Raw genomic sequence first — 19,287 nt, 5'->3', positions numbered from 1 at the left:
CCGTGTCAGAGGGCAAACAGAGGGGATCAAATACTTATTTCCCTCAGTGTATTAAAATCCCCACAAAAAATAACCGGACCCCGAACACCATCAAGCAGTGTCTCCAATAATTCCCTAGAAATAAGCCGGCACGGGTTATATATATTTACTATCCTAACTGGCACTGACAATCCTACCAGCGGAATTTCGATAGCCAAAACCTCAATCACCTCGGTCCTAACATCAACTTCCAAATAGTTCAAACCTTCTAAAATACCCAAAGCTACACCACCTCCTCGTCCCTCAGTCCGGTCTTTGCGTAAAAAAACGTAGCCAGGCAATCGGAAGGCCAAGGAAGGGGCCAACCAAGTTTCCTGAATGCAAACAACCAAAGGAGGAAATGAACTAGTCGATAAAACATACTTCAATTCTTGGCCGTGAGCGCAAAGGCTGTGAGCGTTCCAACTGAAAATAGACAGAGACCGCAACCTAGGATACAGAGTGACCCAGCTCTACACATATCTGGCCAGCTGTCACAGAACCCATACTAAATACTTTTCAGCTGCCTTCAATATTATTGCTAACTTCTCAGAACGCCGTTCAGTCTGGGCAGTGCAATTTATTACTTCTACCATAAATGCCAAAAATTTCTCTTTGGAGGGGAAACGGCAAGCTGCCCCTCCATCCAGCACCACAGAGTGGGAAGGAAAAGAGGAAGAAGGTGGCGGAGGACCCCCAACTCCCTTCAGCACCTCACCAGCCTCCCTATGTCGCTTAACAGCAGCTGAATAAGAGATGCCATGCTCTATCCTAAGCGCCTGGACCTCCCAGGCCTGCTTAGAAACCACACAGCCTCGATATCCCGGGGTGTGGGCACCGCCACAATTACAACACTTCGCAGGCAGAAGACTCTCGCATTGTTTTATAGAATGTGCGTCGCCGCACTTCCCACAACGCACCTGGCTGTGACAAACCGCGGCAACATGACCAAATCGTTGGCAATTATAACAACGCAAGGGGGAGGGAACAAAGGGGCGAACCCTGAAGATCTGGTATCCTATAACCACCTCTTTAGGTAACTCCAAACCTCCAAACTGGGCAAGAACCGTAAAGGAAGGGAGGGCATTACCCTCCCGCCTAGCTGACAGGCGCTTCACTCCAGAAACAACGCCTTCCCCTAAGTACTTCTGAATGTCCTCATCCGAGATACTAAGAGGAACGCCCAGTATCACCCCCTTCTTAAAGGCCTGATGCAATGGAGCCTGACAAGAAACCTTTATCTTACCCAAGGATGACAAGCGCAGAAGCTTATCAAACTGTTCTTTATGAACACATTCTACCAGCAAATCGCCAGATTGAAGGCGTCTAGCCCTGGAAACGTCGCCCAAAGCTTTCCGTAACCATTCAGCCAGTTTAATAGGATTAGTATCTCCAATCCTTACTTCCTTATTAACCGCCTTCACCACAGCTGATAGCGGTCTCACAGTATCCTCCCTCCTTCCTGAGGCCCCGGGTATTCCACAGAGCCGCTGCGCTTCTTTTTGGCACGAGCCTCCTCCGGGGGAGGGCCGCCCTCCATATCCCCACCCAAACGACGACCCTTCCCTTTTCCTTGTGTCATCCCCTCCATCTCCATCCATCGGCGCAGTCAAGCAAACTCCGCCTCCTCACTGCAAACAGCGACCGACTGGGGAGCCCCCTCCGACAGAGGCAGAGCCAACGCAATACCCCCACCCCACCTATTACCAAACCGCTGTACCCAAAAGAAGCAAAAAGGGAGAAATACCCCACGTTCACCAACACTCACAGCCAACCAAACAGTCAAACACTCCCAACCGACAAGGGGCCCACCACCATCGCGCGCCAGGGAATAAAGCCGCCCCACGCCAGCTCGCCCGAGGAGGCCGCTCTCCACGTCCAAAAGCGTTCCACACGTCACATCCGCTCCTCCGCCTCTCTTCTCAGGCCCGGAACTACTCACCCAACTGTCACTTCCGGGCATTGCCACTGCCCCCGGAGGAAAAATGCTTCCGGGGTCAAGCGAAAGGACCAGGCGCCCGCTCTAGGGCGTCAAGCCGCCTTTTCGCGAGCCACGCTCGTCCACAGGCTGAGGTGCCTGATGTTCCCCTTAGGAACGTCTTGGCTCCGCTCTACAGTCCCGGTGAGGGGTCCGAATACCGGCAGGAATGCTTCCTGTCGCGAACTCCCTCCCACGGGGAATGGCTATAGGTTCTCTATGGAACAAAGTGGTGCCGCTCTATCTCTTGGCGCCACCTCTGTGGTGAAAGTCCTCCTGTTTTAACCCCGCAGTGCTGATCAGGAGGACTGTGTTGGGACTGGCACCCTGCGTTCTGAAGGAGGTACGCAGAACTACCGGCTTTGCACCTATCTCTGAACTAGGCTTCCCAGACACTCACAAAAGAAGGTAAAGACTTCCCTGTCTTCCGCAGGTTGGAGGCAATCAAGGAAGCAAACTTTGCTGTTGCACAATCGCTTTTTGCAAAGGTACTTCCTGGGTTGCCTCTCTGAGTTTGTGTCCACGCCTAGTAGATCCCTTGAAAGCATTCCACATCTTAGGACATATGAAGCTCAGTGAGCGCCTCTCCTTATAAGGAGACCTTCGCAGTTATTAAGATCTTCCGGAAACTAAAAATCCAGAAGAAACGAGAGTACTGCCTTTAACAGCAGTTTCCCTGAAGCTCTAGCATGAATCTGGCTTCTTGATCCCTCATGCTTTTAGTTGTTAATACGAGTTGCTGTGATTTTTATATAGCCGCCCCACTCCACCCCTTTTGGTTTTTTGCTGCACTGTCGTTCGGTTCGCATTTATTTTATATATGGATGTTATATTGCTGTGCGAGTCACCTGTTATTTAGAGACTTTGAGATGGGACAGAAATAGGAAATGCCTATATGGGGTAACAGCGATATAGGAAGATGCTGAAAGGCATCATCTCACACTGTGTGGGAGGAGGCAATGGTAAACCCCTCCTGTATTCTACCAAAGAAAACCACAGGGCTCTGGGGGCACCAGGAGTCGACACTGACTCGACTGCACAACTTTACCTTTTATGTAACTGAGAGCTAAGGCTGCATTCCTACATATGCTGACTTGGGTGTATCTCCCATTGAACTCAGTGGTGTTTACTTCCTAGAGAACATGCAGGGTGTTGGGCTGCAGATTCCTTACTGCAGCAGAGTAGGGCCTGAATAGTAAGGTTGAGCTTCTATCTGCTGCTATGGCAGAATAATTTAAAAAAAACACATTTGAATTCATTGTAATAGTGGGGGCATGTAACTAATCCAAGGAAAAATACTCAAAAGCAGTGGCGGAGTTCAAATTAGAAGTGCAGGAGCTCTCCATGACAGCCACACCCATCCCACCAGCCATGCCCTATAACCACACCTACCTGACAACCATGCCACCATGGCCACACCCCCAAAATAGGAACTTGTGTAGTGTCGAGTCCTAGATCCAGAGACTTCATGTAAAGTACTCCAAAATGGTTTACCATCCACTGGTTCTGTGTTCAAAATTACTAATATGGATTGGAAGTTGGAACTCCCCGCACAGCCATGCAGTGAAGGAATGGGTAAGACGGCAATGATAACAGAGTGGTTAATTAATAACAAATCTCAAATAGGAACTGCAAGATTATACTCTACAGTTTTAACAAGCTATAATGGAGTATGAAGAGTGAGACCAGTAGCAGGAAGGGAAGCAGGGACAAGGTGGCTCTCTTGCTAGAAAGCAAGTCCCATTGAACAGGGCCGGTGCTAGGGTTTTCTGCGCCCTAGGCGAGATCACCTTCTGGCGCCCCCCCCCCCAGCCAATCATATTTCAAACACAGATGTATTATAGGAAGAATGAAGAGCACAGAATTTGAAATCCCCCCCCCCGCCAGCGCTCATCGGGGCAGCAGCGTTGCCCCCTTTACCGGATATAACTGGAAGTACTCGACACGCCTGTGTGCGTTGCACACGCACCCAACGCGCACAGATATGTTGAGTACCTCCAGTTCCATCTGGTAAAGGGGGCAACAGGGCGGCACGATGCCAGCCCAACGGACTTTTAGGAAATCGAGCGCGGGGAGGGGAGAGAAGTGCACCCTCCCCTGCCCTTAAAGTTACCCCAGGCCAGTTCCATGCACCTCCCTAATGTAGGGCCCATGGAGCAGACTTGCAGGAGCTAGGCAGCCAGGGGAGCCAATGGGATGAGAGGCAGTAGGGATGGGGGGGGACCCTTCTGGGCAGTCTCTCCCCGCAGTGAGCCAGCTGGCTGGGTCCGGGGGGGGGGGGCTGGGGGGAGGTGGTGGTGTCTTGCCATGGAGCTGGTGGCCCTTTGGCTACTGCTGGCCACCAGGCACTGCCAGGCTCTCCCGGGACTGTGGCTGCTGGTTTCTGCAGCCCTCTTGCCTGATGTCTCTGTGCCACCCACAACCCTAACCCTACCCCCCCCCACCAGAGAGGGAGCAGCGGCAGCCCGCTGAGTGTGCGGGGGGGGGCACAGCCTTCTTGCAGGCGGCGGCAGCAGCGGCCTCAGCCTCCTCCTTGCAGGCCTCTCCTCCGCGGCCGACCAAGCAGGCGCTGCTTTCCGCCCTCCTGCCGCTTGTGCTGGCGGCGTTGACGTGCGCCCCGCGAGCTCCTCAGCGGGCAACTGCCAGGCTGCTGCTGGGCGGGCGCCACCACCGAGGCCCTCGACTCAGCCGCGGCGGGCTTCCCGTGCTAAGAGTCACTCAGCAGAGCCGGCCCGCTGCTGACGGCGGCTCCGGGGCGCCCAGTGGCCCCCGGCCTCGTCCCAGCGGGTAGACCGGGCCTCCGCCGGAACTCCCCAGATGTCCCTTGCGGCGCGCGCGGCGCGCAAAGGCTCAGTCGCATCTGTGATTTTGCTGAGAGAGGAGTTCTGTTCGTGAGCTCCTCTCTATTTTAAACTCAACTTCTGGTGAGGACTCGGGCTGGGCAGCTGGGAGGGAGGGAGGGCGGGCTGCTGGGAGGGCAGACGGGCGGGCGACGGGGGCAGCAGCAGCCTTGGCCCAGGGCCATAATTCGCTTGCGGGGGGGGGGCGGCTGGTTTCCAGCGCTCCAATTACTTGGTCATATACGGGCGCTGGAGGGGGCAAAGAGGCGGGAGGGGTAAGCAAGCCCTCCCCGCCCTAAAAGAAAGGCCCCCCTTCGGTGCCGGTCCGGACTGCTCCAGACCATGCACGTCCCTACCCCTTCTCATTCACACACTTCCTCATTTTCACACTCAGACAGGGCATAGCCACCCTTTTGCTTAAGGAGGGAAGGAGACCTATGAAGGTATGAGAGAGGTCAATACCACCCACCCCACTTGGGAAGGGAAAAAACTTACCAAGTAAAGAAAAGGAGAGAAAGGACAGGTGCTATCGCCCCACCAGTCTTGATTTGCTTCCCCTCCCCTGTTTATCATCTTCACTCTACTCACAGAGGAAAATAACAGGTGCAAAATTTAAAGATAAAACTTACCATGTGAAGGAGTTTAAAATGTGCCCTCAGTCTTGTCAGTAAGTTGCAGCAGATTTCCTATACCTGTTCTACCATTTCAGCAAAATCTAAGTCAGGAATGGTGAGTGGGGAAAGAGAAGGAAGAGATGTAGGAATAAGGTACCTAGTTTTGTTTTATCCCTCTCTCAGTTCCTCCCTCCCTCAAGTACACTTGCTTTTACATTGCATCTGGGAACTCCTTCCCTTGCTCTCTCTCCCTTGTTCTCAGAGTCTGAATCCCATGAAACTGATTGCCAAGAAATTTAGGACCGACACAAGAAAGTACTTTTTATACAACACGTAATTAATTATCTGCCACAAGATGTGGTGACAGCCAACAGCCTAGATGGCTTTAAGAGGGGCTTGGATAAATTCATAGAGGACATGTCTATCAATGGCCACTAGTCTGAGGGCTATAGACCATTTCCAGTCTCACAGGCAAGATGTCTCTAAATACCAGTTGCAAGGAGCAACAGCAGGAGAGAGGGCATGCACATACCTCTTCCCTGTGTGGGCTTCTTGGAGGCATCTGGTGAGCCACTGTGTGAAACAGGATGCTGGACTGGATGGGCCTTGGGCCTGATCCAGCAGGGCTGTTCTTATGTTCTTATGACAAACTGCTGCCTGGCACAACCTGCTCCCTCACACATCAGTTTATTAGAATATATACTAATGAATGATTAATTTAAATTTTCAGGACATTGATGCAGCATGCATGTGTAGGAGTGAAAGGGGCAGAGCAGATTTGGAGGATGAGCAGCAGAAGGCTGGGTAGTACTGGAGGATGCAGGAGCAGGGAATAAGCAAATGTGCTCCTCAGTTTTCTCTGCCTTCAGAGAAGCTGCTGCAGAAGAAGTGGGCAGCCCCATCAGACTCGGGAAAAGTTAGTAGCCAGTTGACTTCAGGCTGGCCCAGAACAGGAGATTTGAATTGCAGAAATGTAGAGTTGGAAGGGACCTTGGAGGACTTCTTGTCCAACCCCTGACCAGTGGAAAAATCTGCTACAACATCCCTGATAGATGGCTGGCCAGCCTCTGTTTGAAAACCTCTGAAATTTAGTAAGGCCTGAAGTTCTGATATTGCCTGCTTGACTCTGTCCCATGAGAGCCAAGGCACAAGCTAAGGGGATCTTGAATTCCAGTTACTACCCCTACCATGTAAACCAGGGGTGGGCAAACCTGGCCCTCCAGCTGTTGTTGAACTGCAACCCCCATCTTCCCCAGTCAATAAACAGAAGCTGTGGCAGAGCACTCTCTTCTTCTGCACCCCAGCTGGTCAATTAACAGCTAATTAATTAATTGGCCTTGGTGGATCAGAGCAAAATGTCACTCTAATCCAGCATCTTCTTTCCATCTATGGACAGAGATGCCTCCGTGGGAACCCACAAGCAAAGAGAGAAAACAACAGCCTCTCCTCAGCAGGGGAGCAACCGCAAGAGAGAGGGCATGCCCTCCCCTCTTGCCTATGGGCTCCCCAGAAGCATCTGGTGGGCCACTGTGTGAAACAGGTTGCTGGGCTAGATGGGCCTTGGGCCTGACCCTGCAGGGCTGTTCTTATGAAGTCTCTCTCTCTCCAGGTGAGAGAATGAAGTTTGAGGCACATTTAGCCAAGAGCATCAAGGGGAATAACACGAACTTCTTTAAATACATCAGAAGCTGGATGCCGTGCCCCCACTCAAGGACACTGGAGAGGAGTGGGGGGCAGGGGACTTACTGGAAAGTGGGGAGGCACCTGAGGAGGAACAGGCTGGTGATTTGAATGGGGAAGTAGTTGAGACAGGCCAGGGCAAGTGTTTGTTGCTGGAGGGGCCAGCAAGACTGGGTGATCTTGGGGGAGAAGGATCAGGATCTGAGCCAGAGATGGAGCAGCCACTCTCTCCTTGAGGATGCAGGCAGGATAAACGTCAACAGCAAGTGAGGGAATTATAGAGAAGTAGTTGACTGACAAGAAGGCAACAGGAGCCAGATTGAATCTATGGCAGCTGGCGGGGGTAGGGTGTTTATTAAGTGCATGTGGCTGCAGACTATAAATTTGGCAGCCTGTGCCTTGAGCAAACTGCTGGAAACAACATGTCTAATCTGCTTTGAGCTTTTGTTGGAGAGTTTGTGACTCTGGAGTGGGTGTCTGAAGTTTTACTGGGAAGACTGGGTTATCAGATATGTACTGGGTTTATGGAGCTGTCACTCCTCGTTTCTATATTCATGGCGAGACTGTTAAAACTTATCATTTATCAGTAAAGCTGAAACTTGAGCTACAATTCCAGCTGGCTTTTGTGTCATAAATCTCTGGTCAGCTTCTTCAGTAGAGTGAGCTCGTGACACTGGAGGGCAATTGGTCCATTAGATGATGAGGGAGTAAAAGGGATTATTAAGGAGTAGGGATGTGCACAAAGTATTTTGTGCACATTTGGGGGGGCAGTGAGCGGGTGCTTTAAACGGAGGAAAGCAGGTATTACCTGCCTCTTCATCACTCAGTGCATGTGCAGGTACTTGGCAAAGAGGCACCTTTTTAATGTGGTGATTCTCTTTATTTAGCAGGGGAAGAGTAACTGGCCCTATCCACCCCCAGCACAGCACCTCCAGTGACTATTGCTGGTGTCTATCTTATGGTTTTTTTTAGATTGTGAGCCCTTTGGGGACAGGGATCCATCTTATGTATATATTATTTCTCTGTGTAAACCGCCCTGAGCCATTTTTGGAAGGGCAGTATAGAAATTGAATTAATAATAATAAATTAATAATAATAATAATAATAATAATAATAATAATAATAATAATAATGTGTGTGACATGGACACACATGTGCTGCTGGGAACAGGGAACCTCCTGTTCCCAAGCAGGAAGCAGCCGCACAGGCTTTTCAGAACAGACAGTGCGGCTGTATATTACTGACAGCACTGCAGGGATGGAGGCAGAGGAGCAACGGAGTAGGGATGTGCATGGAACCCCAGAGCTGTGGTCTGGCACTGGTGTGGGGGGCTCTTTAAGGGCGGGGGAGGGTGGGCACTTTAAAAAGGACGAAGGTGGGTCTTACCTGCTCCTCCGTTGTAGGGATGAGCCCGGACCGGTCCGGAGGCCATTCTGAAGGCCTCTGAACTGGTCCGGACATGAGGGCGGTCCAGCGGTCCAGCACTGTTGTGGGGGGCTCTTTAAGGGCGGGGGAGGGTGTACTTAACCCCCCCACCGCGTTTCCCCCACCGGCGCGTTCGTTTTGTAAAGCTTTTGGGGCGTCAGGATACCTCCCTGCCGCCCCTTCCCCCAGTCGTCGGCAAAAGGCTTCAAAAAGCCTTTTGCGCATGCGCACGTTGACGTGACATGCGCACGCGATGTGTGCACATGCAAAAGGCTTTTTGAAGCCTTTTGCTGACGACTGGGGGAAGGGGCGACAGGGAGGTATCCTGCCGCCCCAAAAGCTTTACAAAACGAACGTGCCGGTGGGGGAAACGCGGTGGGGGGGTTAAGTACACCCTCCCCCGCCCTTAAAGAGCCCCCCACAACAGTGCTGGACTGCCGGACCGCCCTCATGTCCGGACCAGTTCAGAGGCCTTCAGAATGGCCTCTGGACCGGTCCGGGCTCATCCCTACAACGGAGGAGCAGGTAAGACCCACCTTCGTCCTTTTTAAAGTGCCCACTTGTTGCCCGCTGAAAAGATTCAGCTGAGACAGCTTGAAGTGTTTCAGTGCCTTGAATTAGAGGTACCGAAACACTTTGTGCACATCCCTATTAAGGAGGATATGGAGACTACAGAGAAGCTAAACAAGTTCTTTGCATCTCTCTTCATGGTAGAGGACACTGATACTAGGGGTGTGCACGGAACTGGCTAGCCCAGTTTGGTTTGAGTCCAAACTGGACCCAGACTGGGCCAGTTCGGTCCGGCACTCCCTCGAACCCCCGCCCCCGGTCTGGTGCGGGGGGGGGTGTTCAACATCGAATATGTGATGTGCAAACAGGTTCGACATCGAACGTGTTCGGTTCAACTGTTTGGGGTCAAATCGAAACACCCCGTTTGGTCCAACCCTGGGCTGAAACCACCACCCCTGGCCGTTCGTGGGGGGGGGGGCAGGCGGGGGTTGAAATTTTTTATATTTTTAGATGGTGGTGATTAGATCTAAGGTGGTGGGAGGGTGGGTCCATAGGGGTTCCCCCTCCCCCTGCCGGCTTCCTTGCCTCCCAAACCAGCCCGTTTGGCTGGCTCTTCAGCCCATTCAGACCTTCCCTCTCTGGTTTGGTGGCCATTTTGGAGGCTACTGTGCCTGCGCAGTCAGCCTCTGCGTGGCCTACAAGAGCTGGCTGAATGGGCCAGTTTGGGAAGCAAGGAGGCCCAGCGGGGGAGGGGAACCCCCACGGACCACCACCCCGCCACCTAGAGCAAGTCCCCCAGAGGGGGTAAAAATATAAAAAAATTAAAAATCGCAACCCCCCCCCCCCCCGAATGGCCAGGGGTGGTGGTTTCAATCCAGAGTTGGACCGAACAGGGTGTTTCGGTTCGACCCCAAACCGGCAAACCGAACATGTTCAATGTCGAACCTGTTTGCACATCACTAAGTGTGCCTGAACCGAGCTTCTCTGTTTGAAAACTAAAGGTTGGCATGCATTTTTAATCACTTTTAACATTTTGTTTTTGCAGTGCCAAAAGGAATCAAGATGTCTTCCCATTCTCCTTCTCTAACTGTGGCATCACAAGTTCCTTTTGCAGACCTCTGCTCAACATTAGAACGAATACAGAAATGCAGATCACGTCCAGAGAAAACAAAAATTTTCAAGGATTTTTTAGATTCCTGGAGGAAATTTCATGATGCCCTTCATAAAAATGAGAAGATTGTGACAGATTCTTTTTATCCAGCAATGAGACTTATTCTTCCACAGCTGGAAAGAGAGAGGATGGCTTATGGAATTAAAGAAGTTATGCTTGCTAAGCTCTATATTGAATTGCTAAATTTACCCAAAGATGGAAAAGATGCTTTAAAACTTCTAAATTATCGAACACCTACTGGCTCACGAGGGGATGCTGGAGACTTTGCTATGATTGCATATTTTGTGTTGAAACCAAGATGTCTCAAGCAAGGTCAACTTACCATACAACAAGTGAATGATCTTTTAGATTCTGTTGCTAGTAATAATGCTGCCAAAAGGAAAGATCTAGTCAAGAAGAGTCTTCTTCAGTTAATAACTCAGAGCTCAGCACTTGAACAGAAATGGTTGATTAGGATGATCATAAAGGATCTGAAACTTGGTGTCAGCCAGCAAACTTTGTTTTCCACCTTCCATGCTGATGCTGCAGAGTTGCACAATGTAACAACTGACTTGGAGAAGGTTTGTAGACAGTTGCACGATCCCTGCGTATCTCTTAGTGATGTTTCTATTACATTGTTTTCTGCCTTTAAACCAATGCTTGCTGCTATTGCTGATGTACAACAAATAGAGAAACAAATGAACAACCAGAGTTTCTACATAGAGACCAAACTAGATGGTGAGAGAATGCAGATGCACAAAGATGGAGATGTTTACAAGTATTTTTCCCGAAATGGGTATGATTATACTCAGCAGTTTGGCTCTTCTCCCCTTGAAGGTTCATTGACTCCATTCATTCATAATGCTTTTAAAAACAATATTCAGAACTGTATTTTGGATGGTGAAATGATGGCCTACAATCCAACCACACAGACGTTTATGCAGAAGGGAAGCAAATTTGACATCAAAAGAATGGTATACGATTCTGAGTTACAGACATGCTTCTGTGTATTTGATGTTCTAATGATTAATGATGAAAAGTTGGGTCATCAAGTGTTGAGCAAAAGATATGACATTCTAAATGAGACTTTTACACCAATAGTAGGTCGAATGCAGGTGGTTTTGAAAAGTCAAGCTAGCACCCGGAAAGAAGTAGTAGATGCTCTAAATGAAGCAATAGATAACAGGGAAGAAGGAATTGTGGTAAAAGACCCCATGTCGATTTACAAACCAGACAAACGTGGGGAAGGATGGCTCAAAATCAAACCAGAGTATGTCAGTGGACTGATGGATGAGCTAGATCTTTTAATTGTTGGAGGCTACTGGGGAAAAGGTCTTCGTGGTGGCATGATGTCACACTTCTTATGTGCAGTTGCAGAGACTCCTTTACCTGGTGAAAATCCATCTGTATTCCAGTCAATCTGTCGTGTTGGCTCTGGTTACACTATGAAAGAGCTGTATGATCTTGGCTTAAAGCTAGCCAAACATTGGAAGCCATATCGTAAAAAGGATCCTCCTTGTAATATCTTGTGTGGGACTGAGAAGCCTGAAGTCTACATTGAACCTCAGAATTCGGTCATTGTTCAAATCAAAGCAGCTGAGATTGTCAGTAGTGATATGTACAAAACTGATTGTACATTGCGTTTCCCACGTATTGAGAGGATAAGAGAAGATAAAGAATGGCATGAATGTATGACTCTTGACCTTCTAGAACAACTCAGAGGTAAAGCTTTTGGGAAGTTAGCAACTAAGCACCTTGATATAGATGATGATGAGCCTCAAGAAAAGAAGCGTAAAACTCTGCAGAAGGTTAAGAAAAAAATTGGTGTAATGGATCATTTTAAAGCCCCTGATCTTTCTAATGTAAACAAAATTCTCAGTATATTTGAAGATGTTGAATTTTGTGTTATGTCTGGGACAGGTGACTATTCAAAATATGAGCTGGAAAGTAAAATAGCACAATATGGTGGTTCCATCGTACAAAACCCAGGTCTGGACACCTATTGCGTTGTTGCAGGAACTGAGAATGTCAGAGTGAAAAATATTATTTCTTCCAACAAACATGATGTTGTGAGAGTGGAATGGCTTTTACAATGCTTTCAAACCCAAATGTTTGTGCCTTGGCAGCCTGCTTTCATGATCCACATGTCTCCAGAAACAAAACAACACTTTGCCTGTGAATATGACCGCTATGGTGACAGTTATATGGTTGATACTGATAAGGCCCAGTTGAAGGAGGTCTTCTCAAGAATGAGTAAATTTGAGGAAAAGATCTCTTGGGATGTGATTGCTGACATAGAAGCACGTTATTCCTGGGAGAACTTTCCGCTCAGCATGTTCAGGCAGCACACCATTTATTTGGCCCCTCCGGACAAAGTGAGCAATTCAGGTGCTGAGATTAATCAAACAGTTCTGCGAACTGACATTTTGATGCTTCGTTTTCATGGAGCAAAAGTGCTCACACAGCTTGAGGAGGGTGTGTCCCATGTAATCGTTGGAAGAGATCATGCTCAAGTGAAAGAACTAAAGACCGTTAGAAGAACATTTAATAGGAAATTCAAAATTCTGTCTGAACAATGGATAAAGGATTCCATAAAGACTGGAAAGTTACAGAATGAAAATGTTTACTTAATATAAGTCACATCTGGTTAACTTCATATCTATTTCAAAGAATTTTGCTAACCCCTTCTATTTCTATCTGAAGTTCGTACGTTAGAGAAAGTGTAGGAAAGAAACAAAAGCCTCCAAATGCAGTGATGAAGGACAAGATGAGCAGTTGTTTTTACTTCATTTTAGCTAGCTATTTTGCTAAAATATTTATTAAGATTTCTGGCTACTTATAATCCAGTATGCATATATATTAACCTGGAATATATGGACCGGAAGCAATTTAATCCAGCTAAAGCCTAATGGGACTACTTAGGGTTCAGTCCCTGATTAACTGAATTGTAGAACAGGCCATTTAGCATTCAAAAACATTGTCTGTTTAAAGGGAACTTGTTCAACTTTTAATACTTACGTGACAAGTTTTAACTTAATAATGGATAGTAAATCAATAAAGTAGGAAATAGATGTCCATTATAAGAAAATATTAAGTATATACTCTCTGGCAGTCAACAAATCTAATGTGGCCTACAAGGCCTGCTGTCATTTAAATAACTTAAGGCAAATGCCATTTTAATGCATATGTATGCATTTAAAATTGAGCCATTCAAAAATATTTAGTTATATTCTTTACTATTTTTCCATTGTATGTAATTAATTTAATTAAACTATATACGTCTTCAAAGAACTGGTTTTAAATAGCTGCACAGTTGTTTCGGAGAAGATTTCCACACAGTGTCCAAGATTTTATTTCCAAATCCATCTGTAATTTTAAGAGACATTCTGTACAGAATTCTGCAAATAAAACTTTAAAACCAATTATTCCGTTTAAAATTGGTGGGGAGGACCTGCAGAGATTTTATTTTTGGATGTTTTTGAAACATTGGCAGTACTGTTGTTGACATCACAAGGCTCTTACCTTTTTCTAAATATTTCCTCATAATGGGTAATACAATTGCTGACTGATTTCAGGCCAAATGAAAAGATAACAGTGGTCTGAAAGCATTGCTTTGTGACTTCTTCAGTGTTCTGCTGTGCTCTTTACCTTATTAGGGTTTTTAATGATTTTTTAAAAACTGCTGGTTTAAGAGCAGGGTTAGGGCAATCTCATTTTGGCTCAAGCTCCACAAAGCTGGGAAATTGTATCCTAATGCCTTAATGGACATGATCAGTCATGATGTTGTGCCATGTCACCCAGTGGTGCTCGCTTACAGCTTGCCATCCGTGCACCCAAAGATTTCCTTGGTCTTTCAGGCCCAAATCCATGAAGTGCATAACATTTTTTAAAATAATAATGATAATTAATGTTAGTAAATCACAGGGTTATTGAGATAGTTGCATAATACAAAGAAAGAGAGTTCCCCAAGGACATCAGACATGACGCTCAAGGTCATTGCCAGATGAAGGTTTCAAATAAGAGGATTAATGAACAAAGTGTTAAACTTTAGTCCATAAAAGGGAGGGGTGAGGGAATGGTTCTTTAACTATACTGGTGCCACAGTCCTCCATAGGCTGTTTCCAGACAGTGATATGTCATTTTATTTACCATTTCTCATGGTAGTTGCTGGTCATCCACACAGCTCCTCACACATTCCCCCCCACCCCCCGCGCGCTATTCCCCAAAGTGCCAGTGATCAGCCTTTGATCACCACTTTTTTGCTGACGGCGTTGGAAGGGAAAATGTTGCAGGAGGAAGAGGCAACAGTTTAGGCCAGGGGTTTCCACTAGGGGGTACGATCATCTCTAGGGTACAGGTGGTATCCCTAGGGGTACTTGAAACAGTCCCAGGAAGTACCCTCCTGCATCCCATGCTACAACTGTGATATTTACTCCCCCACACCTTGAAGCCAATGCATCCTCAGCAATGTATCTGCTGCAGAAGGGGAGGGAGGAGGGTAAAGATCCTTCTCATCTACTCCTGATTGGCTGGCTATGTGCTCAGAATATCCCTCCCCTCAACCTGACTGACAGGCTTCAAAGAAAATTAGCAATGAGTATTCCCATTGAAATTAATAGGACAAGTAAACTTGTCCCATTAATTTCAATAGGACACTGCTTATTCACTTAATGTGAATGTGAGTAAGTGACTGTAGTAGCCTGTCTCCCTATCTGTAACACTCAAATTAGTATTTTTACACAAATTTAAATGGTACAGTTATGAGAGGAGCTGAGCTCCCTCCTGGTCAGACTCCAACTGAAGATGTCAGATTGGTAAGCCCCACACCAGAGAGTTTGGTTTTAGGTTTTGTACTTTTTGTTTGGTTTTAGGTTTCAAGTGTTGTCTTAGGTTAGAGTACTTTCTTTTAAATAGGGCCTAGTTTGGGGAAAGGGATGCCCATGAAGGTGTAGGGCAGAGCTAGGAGCAGGATCAGAGGGAGGGTGATGCTGGTGGGGGGTGAGGGCAGCAAGCTGGGTCCTACACCCCAAGTCGCCACTGTCCTCTTAGAGGCCGTTGCGTGCAGGCTCACCTATCCAGTGCTGCCTGTAGCCGCTTGTGGTGCCTGAGGTAGAAGTGGAGGGAGGCCCTGTCAGGGAAGAAGCTTTTTCCATGGAAGCGGAGAAGGAGAAGGTGTTGACAGCTGCTAGCCCAGCCAGATCCCTCTCTCCATCCTCCTCCCCACTACTCCCCCTTTTCAGTGCAACCTCTGCCTGGTCTTTCTTTCCCTTCCGTAGGGGGAAGTCATTCCTGTTGCACCTGGACCTTCTCAGCCTCGGATGGAGGGCAGTGGGCGGGGGTGGCTCCCAGAAGTCCCGGTAGTACTGCTACCACCAAAATGGTCCAGGACCACCACCAGCAGCACCGTGTGGGGCCACATTGAGCACTGCCAAGGTGAGCCACATGTGCTGACTACACCCACAGCAGGGCACAGATCAGAAGGGGCAAAGACGGCAAGCATCTTGGGATGTCGTCGATGTGGAGGCACCTTGAACAGCATCATCTAGCCATCCTTGCTCCTGATGGCAGCACTAGGCCACACACGGCTCTGTGTTGCTCATGTAGACCACACAGTGACTTGCCTGCCTGGTGCGAAGGTTGCGGATATTACGCAGAGTCTAGGTAGGCTTTTAGGCAGTCCTGGGGAGGAGCCAGCTGTCGTGGTGCATGTTGGCACCAACAATGTTGGGAACTGTAATCAGGAGGTTCTGGAAGCCAAATTTATGCGGATAGGTAGCATATTGAAGTCCAGGACCCCCAAGGTAGCATTCTCAGAAATGCTACCTGTTCCGCGCACAGGGTCAGTGAGACAGGCAGAGCTGAGGAGTCTCAATACATAGGTGAGATGGTGCCGGGAGGAGGAGTTTAGATTTTTTAGGCACTAGGATATGTTTTGGGACAAGCAAAGTCCCTACAAAAGGGACAGGCTGTACTTGAACCAAAAGGGAACCAGACTGATGGCACTTAAAATTTAAAAGGCCACAGAGCAGCTTTTAAAATGATGCCTGGGGAACAGGAGCTGGGCAGTATGTGGTTCAGCAAATGCCATACCTTAAGGTGAGAGGGTGTAAAAGATTCAGATAAAACAGAAGGAGACAGAGTAGAACCACATAAAAAGGAGACAGAAGGCTGTGCTAGCTGGTCAAAGAGGTCAAAGAGCCAAAAGAAAGATAGCACTCACCAGGTAAGAGATTCAGCATATAGGTGCTTATATGCCAATGCCAGAAGCCTCTGGGCCAAGATGGGTGAGCTGGAGTGCTTGGTTACTAACACAGAAATAGATATAGTGGGCATAACAGAAACATGATGGAACAGTGAGAACCAGTGGGACACTTATCTCTGGATATAAACTCTATAGAAAGGACAGGGAGTGGTGCCTTGGAGGTGGAGAAGCACTGTATGTTAAAGAAGGGATAGAATCTAACAAGCTAGAAAACCTAGGTGGACTGGAGTCCTCCACAGAAACCCTGTGGGTGACAATACAAGGCCTGAAAAGAAATGTGCTACTGGGGACGTGCTATCGCCCTCCGGATCAAAACGCTGACAGTGTCTGGGAGTTGCAGAAGGAAATCAGGGAGTCATCAAGGAGAAACAGGGCAGTAATAATAGGTGACTTTAATTACTCACACATAGACTGGGTAAAATTCACAGTCAGGTCATGACAAAGAGGTCAAATTTCTAGATATGCTGAATGATTGTGCCCTAGAACAGTTAGTCATGGAATAGTTGGTCATGGAACCAACCAGAGAGAAGGTGACCTTGGGCTTAATCCTGAGGAAGAGGTCAAATTTTATCCTGACAAAGAGGTCGAACCAGGACCTGGTGTGTGATGTCAGTGTCATGGAGCCTTTAGGGAACAGAGACCACAGCGTCGTTCCAGCCGTTGTCTGAGTTGCTTCATCGCCCTAAGCTCCGAGGAAAACCAAGGAGCAGAACGGGCTCCACCAAGCTGGAGAGGGCGAGAAATACCCAAATACTATGTGGAGGTGTACTTGGAAAACTAAACAGAAGTGCCTAATTCCCTACTATGCATTGTATCATCACTATTACATAAGTTTTTAAAATAAATGGAGAATTTGGCTTTTCCCAGATACTCTGAAAATAATTAAAGGATATCAGGGGTGTAGCAAGGTTGGAGTGAGCCTAGAAATGAGATTTTAAAATGGGCCCTCACTGCTCCACGGGGTCTCATACTAATTGAGGAGTCAGGCTCCATGTCTCTCCTCACAAACACACCCAAAGCCCCAATCAAGGCTGCTGCATGACCGTAAAATGCCTCTGTTCCCAGTTAGTTCTCCCCCACCCCTCAAAAAAGAGCCTGCAGCCTATTATTAATTTCTGGGCCAACAGAAGAGTTTGAGACACTAGCACAGTGTCATCGATGGAACATTGTACTAATACTGCAGTAATATCATGTTGATATCACAGAAAAAGTTAGTGCAAAAGATTAGGCTAGCAGGGAACAGTTAATCTTCCTCAGCATCTGTTCAGTTTAAAATATTGTTACAGCAAAAGCAGCAGCTACTACTCATTGATGAGAGGGGATATGCAGGGATCTAATGATTGGAGATTTACTTTCAGGTTATTTTCTCTCTTTCTACAGAGGTGAGTGACTTATTCATTATTGAACTGCCCTCATAGATATTGAAATCAAAAAGCAAAGCAATACAACTCTGACCTTGCAACTGGTTGGGTATAGCCCACACACTGAAGTTCAACAGAGGTACTATTTCCTAGTAGATAGTTTACTATCTAAAGTCAATATTTAGCTTTGGTACTATAAAGACTACTAAGTTTCTCTTGAAACTTGCCTTGCAAGAGAGCTATGTGTTCCCATTAGTGCTGTAGACAGATCTAGATAACTGCTAGATTTTGTGTTTTTAAAAAAGGAGGGGAGAATACCCATTTTTGTTTAACTTTTTGATATTGGAATTGAGCCTAAAATCCTGAAGGTAAGCCCTACTGAACTCTGGGATTTGCATATGCACAGGGGCTGCAGCCAGCCTGCAGATGTGAAATGGAGATTGACCTTGGAAAGCAAGGTCTGAAAGGCGGCAGTCCTCTATAGACTCACCTGAAAACTCTGTACCGATAAAGCTGTGTGATTTCCATGCAAGCTCTGGAGTCAGGTGCCTATTGCCTTCTTTCCTCTCTGTTTATTAGGGTTGTGTTTCTGGCATGTTTCCTTTCTGGATAAGCTCAGACTGTCTCAAACAAATGTGTTTCCCCCTATGTAAACAGGCTGCCCTACCAGAGAGCAACAGCAAAGTGGTATCCAGCCTCACCTTCCTCACCCCAACTGCTGTTTGCTCAACAGAATTTTCATTATCTTGACCCCACCCCCCATCACTCACACAGGCTCCAAAAGCTGTCGGATCAGCGTGTGGTAGATAAGAATTATCAAGATACCAGGAGGCTTGGTTGTAACTGCATAACATGAAGCTCTTGTCACCACATTTCAAAAAGGGTATCGTAAGAGTACAGAAGGAGGCTTCCCAGGCTCGGGGCTTTACTGCGAGAGGAAGTAAGCCCCATTGAAATCAGTCGGAGACTTCCTTGAACAAACGTGCATGAGACCGGGGTGCTGCACGGCTGCGAAGTGCACCTTGCCCTACTGTCTCCTGACAATTCCCAGTGAAAAGCAGCCAATAAGAGCCTTTGACTGGCACTTGCCCAAAGCTTCCCAAGCGAGGAATCAGTTTAAATCATTGAGGATCAGGGGCGTAGCAAGGTTGGAGGGGGCCCAGAGACAAGATTTTAAAATGGGCCCCTCGCTGATATACACACACAAACACACTTCACAATATATCCTGCACTCACACTCACATCCCCATTATGAATACGGTGAAAATCTAGTTCACATTGAATCTAGTTTTTTTACTCTCTGCTCCTGCCGATCTCCAAGAGACTCAACATAATTCATAGGGGGTGCAACATGGGCGGGTGGGGAGTCATGTGATGTGTCCCCCAGAGGGCCCCTCAAGGCAGTGGGGCCCCAAGACGACTGCCTCCCCTTGCCTAATGGTAGTTACG

At 47.7% G+C, this 19,287-nt stretch overlaps 2 protein-coding genes across 22 annotated transcripts in view; one reads left to right on the top strand and one right to left on the bottom strand.

Moving 5' to 3' along the window:
- The window catches only part of ABHD13 (abhydrolase domain containing 13), a 45,633-nt gene that overhangs the window by 22,050 nt on the left and 4,296 nt on the right, over positions 1 to 19,287 (bottom strand). For 3 of the 17 annotated variants that reach the window (XM_053283808.1, XM_053283807.1, XM_053283822.1), the window contains exon 1: positions 1,787 to 1,952. The exons of 1 other annotated variant lie outside the window; for it this stretch is intronic. Coding sequence is in view for 1 of the 16 variants with exons in the window: in XM_053283806.1 (XP_053139781.1) it covers positions 3,389 to 3,407 (19 nt within the window). In the remaining 15 variants the exon portion in view is untranslated. 13 more of the 17 variants (XM_053283813.1, XM_053283817.1, XM_053283810.1 and 10 more) reach the window with 11 other exon arrangements.
- On the top strand, positions 1,995 to 13,637 carry LIG4 (DNA ligase 4). 5 transcript variants are annotated; one of them, XM_053283801.1, is made up of 2 exons: positions 1,995 to 2,339; positions 10,111 to 13,637. In XM_053283801.1, the coding sequence occupies exon 2, from the start codon at positions 10,128 to 10,130 to the stop codon at positions 12,849 to 12,851; it is 2,724 nt and encodes a 907-aa protein (XP_053139776.1). In that variant the 5' UTR covers positions 1,995 to 2,339; positions 10,111 to 10,127; the 3' UTR covers positions 12,852 to 13,637. The 5 variants fall into 5 exon arrangements, with proteins under 5 accessions (XP_053139776.1, XP_053139773.1, XP_053139772.1 ...); XM_053283798.1 differs by having other exon boundaries at positions 1,995 to 2,404; XM_053283797.1 differs by lacking the exon at positions 1,995 to 2,339 and adding an exon at positions 3,461 to 3,571.

Source organism: Hemicordylus capensis, chromosome 1, assembly GCF_027244095.1.
Source record: "Hemicordylus capensis ecotype Gifberg chromosome 1, rHemCap1.1.pri, whole genome shotgun sequence".
In the NCBI taxonomy this organism is placed as follows: domain Eukaryota; kingdom Metazoa; phylum Chordata; class Lepidosauria; order Squamata; family Cordylidae; genus Hemicordylus; species Hemicordylus capensis.
The sequence above is the reverse complement of the archived record's forward strand: the minus strand, read 5'-3'. Positions and strand labels throughout refer to the sequence as shown.

What these genes read in the sequence shown, in the direction of transcription:
- LIG4 (XM_053283797.1), top strand. Translation starts at nt 3,523, where the DNA reads ATGGATTGGAAGTTGGAACTCCCCGCACAGCCATGCAGTGAAGGAATG. An exon ending in GCCATGCAGTGAAGGAATGG is followed by an intron (nt 3,572 to 10,110) that starts GTAAGACGGCAA and finishes TTGTTTTTGCAG; the next exon opens with TGCCAAAAGGAATCAAGATG.